Below are 8,563 nucleotides of genomic sequence, written 5' to 3' on the forward strand. Positions count from 1 at the left end.
TGTACTGGGGGAGGGAGATGGATGCAAAGGTGACACACCAGGGCGCTAATCAGGCTGTCTGACAACACCATTTTTAGCAAGCTAAAGGGTGGCTTTACCCTCTGCTCCCAACATGTTAAAAAGTATGGAAATTTTTCCTAATAAGTTTAGCACATACAATAGGTACACACAGAGAGAAAGCACGATTTTCTTTTCCCTTCCTGGTTCTACTAACTGTTCAAGAATATTTAGCATAGGTAATGGTTACAGGATACTTGCTTTTTTAACCAGAAAATTACTACACTTTTATGCTCCCCCCCAAAAAAAATCATCTTTGCAAAGTGTGAGTTGATGTACCTAGTATTCCATAGAAATCAATTTCTCCTGATATGCTTTATTTTTTTGCTCTCTGATGACCCGAAATGGAGTTAAAGAGCACAGCACTGAGAGAAGTTAGGCAGTATTTCTATTTTCTACCTTGCCCTGGGGTGGTCTCAGGATTACTCTCATCCCCCTCTTTTCAAGCTTAGGAAAAAGAATGATAAAGCCAACAATATGCAGGAGGGAAACAGAGTCCAGTCTGGTAGCACCTCACAAGCTTCTTCTTATGCACATAAAATGCAAACCTGTTATATTATCTCCCGAATTCACCAGAAGCTTCCCATTACCTACTTCCTATATGCATCCTAATTCTAGTATTTGATTTCCATAAGCAGAAGTCAACTCAGCCTATCAAGACTACCAAATTTGCAAATAACCTGTCTCCCCCCTTTAAGAAAACAACAAATAGACTTATAGTCTCTTTAAGGTGATATATAGAAAAATGCATATGCATATAAATTTTGCCTTTCAAAATAATTTGAATTTTTACGTTTGCTGTATAAAAATGTCTTATATTTTATTATATATATATATATTTATACATAGAAACTGCCAGAGCCAATTTTCGTGAAAGGAGAAGGGGGCATTTAGGATATGACACCGTGTAAACAGGACGTTGGTGCCTCCCTCCTAAAGAAGAAATTCAAACTATGACTGGGGGCCCTGTGGGCCCAGCGGCTTCTTCAGATGGTGCTGGAAATTTCCGGTGCAGGAGGACTGGGTTGGTCGCCTTCTTTGAGAGAGGGGAACCCTTTTAAACGAATATCCGTCCTGGAGTCTCTGGATCCGGTCTTAAGGCCTTAGGATAGATGGTACATGCCGTATCCCACTGGAGTGGCATAGAGTCCGACGGGCGGGATGGGAAGCACAGGTCTATGGAAAGGGTAGGAGGCTCCATACAGGGACGCTGCTTGCAGGGGCGAGTTGATGGGGAAAGGGAGACTGAAGCCGGAGGGCAGCATAGGTTTAGCTGCCATCTTCAGCTTTTCCAGTTCTGCCTCCTGCAGTCTTTTGGCCTTGGCCCTTCGGTTCTGGAACCAGATTTTGACCTGGGTCTCTGTGAGGTTCAGAGAGCTAGAGAACTCCGCGCGCTCCGCGATGGAGAGGTACTGTTTCTGGCGGAACTTGCGCTCCAGCGCCAGGAGCTGGGACGTGGTGAAGGGCGTGCGAGGCTTCCGATTGGTCTTGTGTTTCCTCAGGGTGCAGGTGGTGGGGCTCATGTGTCCTAGAGGATAGAGAGGGTACTGGATTAGCAAAAGCGTCTTCTCTCCAAGTCTGCCAGCAGGCCTAACAGAAACCCTGTGCTCGCCCTGTCTCTCCCACACACCCACTGTTTGAGCTTTCAAAAAAAGGTTCTTCTGTCAAAACCATGTGGGGTTTTTTTGGGGGGCGGGGGGCGGGGAGGGGAGGGACAGATACTAAGGACAAAATTTCAAGTTGATAACTTGCATTATTATTATTATTATTATTATTATTATTATTATTATTATTATTTTGGTGTTGGGGATTGAACCCAGAGCCTTGTGAATGGGAGGCAAGCACTCTACCAATTGAGCTATATATCTCCAGCCCCTTTAACATTATTTTTAAAAATCAGTTGGGGAATTGAATGATGTTGTGGAACTTCCTGTTTGGAAAACAAATAGCACTGAGGCTAATGGAAATAGAACCCACAGGAACAGAGCCCTCCTAAGTCAAGGGAGCTGACTTCTGAGAAATAAAACTTTCTGAGTTTAATTTCTCTGTCTTTAAAATGGATGGGGGGGGGGGCGCTGAGTTTATGTTTATCCTAAACTCCCATGAATAGTAAATACTGGAAAGGGGCCCCAGACACTGGGTTAGCCCTTCCCTGGTCCCCTCTGACCCAGGGACATTGGACTGCATCAACATATTCTGGAGGAGAATAATCACGCAGATAAGGTCTGTGGTCAATTAATAGGATCTGTGGATGTGGGGGCAGCCTCATGCCATAAGCAACCACAGGCTGTCATTCCATCCAGTCTTCAGATTATAAAACCCGAACATGAACATCATTTTACAGATCTGGAAGTGGGATAAGTTTCTTGGCTGGGTGCTTCAGTAATATAAACTTTACTAAGACAGAGGAGAAAATTAGCTCACCCATAAATGTACATGTCTGGGGAAATCACACTGCCTCCGAATTGAGAGCACATGATGACATCTTAGTCATCCCTACCCCTTCCATGGTTTAAGGGAAATGTGTAAATGATTAGTTTGTCACCAGAGTTTAAAAGTGGAGAATAACAAGCAAAATAAAGGTATGGCAACAGCATCCAGACTCGACTCTTAAACTGGATTCAATTATAGGAAGTCTCAGGCTGGCACTTCCTAGGATGCCAAGACACCTACTAACTTGAGGCTTATTTTCCTCAAGGGCAGGGGGAGGAGAACACAGCTTAAGGAACAGAATGCTAAACAATTAATTTTCTGCACTTGGCTTTTATGAGCTATGCTAATTTTCTAAATGTAGCCACAGTAGCAAGTCCAGTGTACTCCAGGGAGAATGTCGCATTTCTAGTTTAGTTACTTTGGTGGCCCATGAAAGAGTTGACACTTCATACTTGAGAGTGACACAGCACAAGTCCCAACCGGGCCTCCATTTTCAACAAGAGATGGATCTGTCCTAGTGTCCCAGGATTAACCATCAGTTTACTGGTGATGGTGGTGGTGGGGGGGGGGAGTAGAAAGTTCTGTAACCAAAGAACAGACATTCAGGAGAAGGATGAAATATTCATAAAAGTCTACAGACGTTTGCATATGCTAATCCCTGAATAAGCCAGAGAATGAGGTGCGGAGCCTTCTGAATTTACAAATTAAATACAGTTCTGTCAAGACTCTCAGGAGACAGACAAAATTCTCTACCCAAACTTAGCTGGGCTCTCAGGAGGACCCAGTGTCTGAGTGGTTCAGTGCACCCAGTTGCTCTAGGCTGAACACAGGGGTTTTGAGCCATCTGAATGCCTGAGAGGGGTCACTCCAGCTGCTGTGTGGGCTGCATTTAATTGTGAAATCCGGTAATGGGGATGGCACATGTGTATCAAAACCATAAGGTTCTGAGGCTCCCTCTCCAAGCACTACTCCCCCCTTCTCCTGCCCCATTTTAAACCAGCCAGAGGAAAGATACGACCGTACCAGGCAAAACAGCATTTATCCTACTTCCCCCAAATAACAAAACCAGGCCCAGGCGGCGGCTCCCTTCTGCTCCAGGCGCTCCCTGGCCCACCCTGGTCCAACCAGGCACCAGTTTAAATTTGAAATCTTTTCTGAGACCCTCCAGCTCTTCCTGTGGAAAGGTCATTCTCTGGACTACAGGTCGCCTTGCCTTGTCGGGGCCAGGAAACAGGGCCTTGGGGCAAGTGGGGAACTGCCCTCCCAAGCCCTCAAGGGGCAAGGATGCTGAGATTTCTGACATCTGAGTAGCATTCCAATTAAGGCCAGAATCTCTAAGATGCTGCAGGCCTTGCCCCAGGCCTAGGAATACAGTTACTCAAAATTTGTTAAGCACATTAAGTCTCTGAGTGTTTTTGAGCCTCGGTTTCACTGTCAATAAAATAGGCAAATAATATCATCCTGGGGTCTTTTGGAGTGTCAAAAGGTAGAGTGCCCAAGCCCCACCTGCCACTCAGTAGGTGATCACTAAGTGTCCCCAGGCTTTTTCAGTCAGTCCCCAATTGCTGATCTTTTGAACTTTGTTGAAATGTTCTCATCTGTTAACAAGAGGCCCACCGCAGCCTTACAAAGGAGATCAGATAAGATACTACAGCAAAAATTGCTGTGCAACTGCAGTTTAAATTCTTTGGGTCCTTAATCTCCATGCCCTTTGAGTCTTTCAGAATTTCAACAGAGTGGAGAGAGACTGCCAGAGGGGACAGTCACTGACGCCGGCAATATTACAGCCTAGTCTTGTTCAGAAAATACTGTGCGTCTCCTGTCGGGATGGCTGAACCATGGAAATGGAGAAGGTCCCTCCACAGACCCCACTCTTTATCGCCTTTCCAGAAGGTAGGGTAGAGGTGTGGTGAGAGGAAATAGAGAAATCCTAAAGCCAAGTGAGAGAACTAAAAGAACCTGAAGAGAATGACTTTAAATTGCAGAGACTCCACAGCCCCCAAACACACTAAGTCTGGAAGAGAAAGCATTCCAGCCTCCCTGGAAGTGTAGGTAGGAGCAGATCTGGACCTGGTCTTTGGGGAGAGGGTTTAAAGGTAACCTAGGTACCAAATAGAGGAGCAGGGTTTGGATACCAGATCCCCATGCTCAATACAGAGGTTGTTGGTGATCTGGGACGAGAAGGAGCTCTTAAAGCTTCCATGTGCACATTTGGAAAAGGGGGTAGCTACAGGCTGCTAGCTTCTATCTACACTTTGGGGTTCTAGGTAGGATCCGGATAGGGTGAGGTAAGCAGCATCTTTGATCTACTCACAAGCTCTGCTGGAATGCTGTTAATTACTACTGTGAGCCCAGGGAAGCCCTCCAGTTTCTTGGCCCCAACCCGCTCCCATTGAAGTGCAGAACTTCGACCAAGGAGTCTCTGACTTCGGTGATCACAGGGACACCTTTCCTTTCCCCATCAGTGTCTCCATCATCCTTTCGTGGGATGTGGCTTGGATACCCACAAGTCTCACAAAAGACGATTTTCACTCAATATCTGCTTAGACTCCAGTTAACTCATTTTAAATTGGGGGCGCAACTCACAGGGCTGTTTTGAAAGGAGATAAGACAACTCTGTCTGACACATACCAAAGTGTTGATTCAACGTGGAACCCCCTCATTCCCCAGGCAGAGAGACTGGGGATAGTGGGACAAAAATATGCTAAGTGGGCTGGCCAGGGCGCGGGGCTGCAAAACCCGACGACAAGGTGACCTCGCAAACCCAGTTGGGGTTCACTCTCCAAAGATGAGCCAGTCGGCTTTCATGTGGAACAATGTACAGGGAGGAGAGCCCAGACACGCACAGTTCGAGATTACGAAGTGTCTAGGATGCGGTTGGCATGCTGAACTCCCCTGTGCAAGGACCGGGGGTGGGGGGATTTCTGGGCTTGCTTTTGGACCCAAAATGCATGTAGAGGGGTCTCCTCGCCCTTGGCCTGAAATTCCTGTCCAGCATCCCACGCACCCGCCTTCATCCCACGCACCCGCCTTCCCCCAGTTCCGACCCCGGCGCGCACTCACTCGGTGGCGGCGAGTATCTGCCGGGTTCCTGCATCCACGACGCTCCGTCTTCCGAATTTTCCGACTTGACTGAGGCGGTCTCGAAAGGCTTGACCAAAGGCCCGGGACTGTGCGCTTCCCGGGAGCCATGACCCGGCAGCAGCAGCGGCCGCAGGGTGGCCCCCGCCGAGGCGCTTTCGGCCGGCAGCGGGGACGCCTCCTTGGGCGGCTTCTTGTCCGACATGAGCGCCTCCACGCTGAAGGGCAGGCTGGAGACCTTGACGCGACGCTCCTCGGCGACCCCCTCGGCGCCCCCAGGCCCCGGGCCCGGCCCGGCCACCATGGCCGGGCCCTCCTCATCGGACGAGAACAAGTCGTTGCCTTTGGACGGAGAAGCCATGACTTCCCAGCCCTGTGTAGATCCCCGCGCGCAACTCCGCTGGCAGCCCCGCCGCAGCGACTCAAACTTTTTGCGGGGGAGACGGGAGGGGCGCTGGGAGCCGAGCTGGGCTCCAAGGGGAAGTGGGAGACGCGGCTCAGCCAATCCGCGCCCGCCCTGCCGCTGACGCCACGGGCGCTCGCCTCCGATTGGCTCTTCCCGAAGAGGCTGGGTCCTTTTTTTTTTTTTCCTGTTTGAAATAAATTAGGAGTTAATTACAGGAGCAGTCAGCAGAGTTGTTATTAGGCTATCCCTTAAGGGTTATAATCACGCCAAATCTGAAAAGTCCAAGACGTAATTAAGGTCGATTATTTAAAGAGGAAGTTCGCCCAGTCCCTATTTCTTCTCTCTTTTGACCCCTCTTCAGTGCACATCCCTCTCCCCCCCCACCCCCACACAGCTGAACACTCCTAAAATCCGCAACTGACATTTATGAAGTTCCCACTATGCGTCAAAACTGGTCCAACTTTACAACTCTGGCAGTCAATCCAGAAACGCATGAGGCCGTATCCCTGCTAAAGAAAATAATACAACCGTAGCGCTTAGAAGGATCTCCTCATTAGCTATTATTATAACTCGTTCCTCCAGAAAAAAGGGTCGGAGGGACCCCGAAGGAGGGTCAGAAATCGCTCTCTCCTAAATCATTCATAATGGAGAATTTAAACTAGTAGTATTTATCTTTTCCACTTACACAAAAATCAGGGTACTTTTAGAAAGGGTAAGTTCGTGTTTTCTTGGCCCCTGAATTTCCTCTCTGGGAGAGATCCGGGTCCGATCTTTTTTCTCAAGACTGAGTGCAAATGTGTGTTCGTGAGTTTATTTGAATCTGTGTTTGTAGTGTGTGTGTTTAGGTGCTGGTGTTTGCCTTGGAGGGAGGAGAGGAGGGAGGAAAAGCCACCGATAATATTTAGTGTCTTCCCTCCCCCCCGGCAAATCTCAGAGATACCAGGTTCCACTTTGCACACCCCAGGCCTGGGTGCATTTTGGGAAAGCACATTTCTATTCATTGCATCTGACATAATTTTTTTTTTAAAGCATAAGTGTCCCTACCCCATCCCAAAGTACACCCTCAGTGACTGCCTCCCAGAGCCTCAGTGGTGGCGGTCTCAGAGCCGGGAAGAGGAGTGTGAGTTTTGACAGAGGAAGAGGCCTCGCATCTCCCCGCTGTTCTGAAGGCCGCCGGGCGGAAAATATCGATTCTAAACAGTCTTCGCAGGGTGCAGTTACTCTTTGCCATGCTGAACGATTTTCCTGAGAGTGTCGAGGTAAATAGGAGGTGGCCGGCTCAGGACCTCTCACACGGCAGATTCTTCCTAAACAGTTCCTAGAGCGTCCGAAGGAAGCGAAGTGTTTTAAAATTATTTAAATGATCAAGGCTTGGAGGCTATCTCCCAGCTCAAGAGTCTTAGAAACTTGACCTCCAGAGCTAAAGATCCTTAAACTCTTTCCTCAGTACCTCGCAGATGCAATGTTTCCTTCGTTTCCCTCATCGCAGACCTTCCCCTGGAGCCAAACTGCGCTGATCTGGGTTAACCCGAAAAAAGCACTATCTGAATCTTTAGGATAAACAGTTTTCACTGACCAGTTAATTCTGTTTGGTCCTGAAAAAGTTAGAAAGTAAACAAGTTCTAAACACTGTGTTATGAAAATCTCTGGATCGATCTCCCGTCACAAAAAAAAAAAAAAAAAAAAAAAAAAAAAACAGGCATTTTTTTTTACGTTTACAAACTGAAAGCTCACAGAAAGTTAAAAAAAAAAAAAAACTATGAAAGCTATCTTGAGATGTATGCATTTTCCCCTTGAGTCATACCTGATGATGGTTGGCTTGATATGCATCTCAAATACAATACAGGTAAATCCAGATTAAGTTCTGTGCCTTCTAGATGCATGTGGCAAGGTGCGGGCTATATATTTTGGAAGCAAATCTGAAATTCGTTTAGCCCTCAGCTACCAAAGTGTACAAAAGTGTTCAACTTTCAGTTGGGCTGAACCCAGCCAATGTTTTATCATTGTTCTTGAAAACACATCATTAGTATTTGTCAGCTTAAGTGCAGACAGGCTTATTCCTGGGAAGTTAGGGAGAAAGGAGAATTACATTGGAGCACCTTTATTTTAATAAACTCATCTGGGAAAGGAAAAGTCAGGTTTCCCCCTCACTCCTCTGGGGTCCTGGTATCCAGGTGGAAAACAAAAATTCTAAAGTCAGAAATAGGAGAACAGTAGAGATAAAAAGAGTAACTGCTGTTGAAAACCAGAGTGCTAAATTGTGGCCACAAATAGGAGAGATGGCCAGAGAGGCAGCTGTAGGCTCCCTGATGCTCCAGGTGGCCCCCTAACTCTCAGCTGGGGCGAGACAATTTGGGAAAGGGTCTTGCTTCTTCCGGGAGAAGGCTGGAATCTCGACCCAAACCTAGCCCTTTATGGAAAGCCCCACCTGTGCCTGTGCTCCCAGGCTGGCTGCCCCTCAACATCTTATTTACCTCTTCCAGGGCGCGTGACCTTGGGCACGCTACTTTGCCTGCCTCCCTCAGCCAACTTTTTTTTTTTTTTTTTTTTAATTCTCTTAGATGAGAGATAATCATACCTACCTGG

At 47.5% G+C, this 8,563-nt stretch overlaps 1 protein-coding gene across 1 annotated transcript; it reads right to left on the bottom strand.

Moving 5' to 3' along the window:
- Positions 1-1,160: 1,160 nt before the first annotated feature.
- MSX2 (msh homeobox 2) lies at positions 1,161-5,932 on the bottom strand (the record flags this gene model as incomplete). The annotated part of the gene is made up of 2 exons (XM_081302530.1): positions 1,161-1,585; positions 5,554-5,932. 2 exons carry the CDS (start codon positions 5,930-5,932, stop codon positions 1,161-1,163), a joined length of 804 nt encoding a protein of 267 aa, XP_081158656.1.
- Positions 5,933-8,563: the final 2,631 nt, after the last annotated feature.

This window comes from Spermophilus citellus (genome assembly GCF_964194105.1).
Source record: "Spermophilus citellus genome assembly, chromosome: 1".
In the NCBI taxonomy this organism is placed as follows: Eukaryota; Metazoa; Chordata; class Mammalia; order Rodentia; family Sciuridae; genus Spermophilus; species Spermophilus citellus.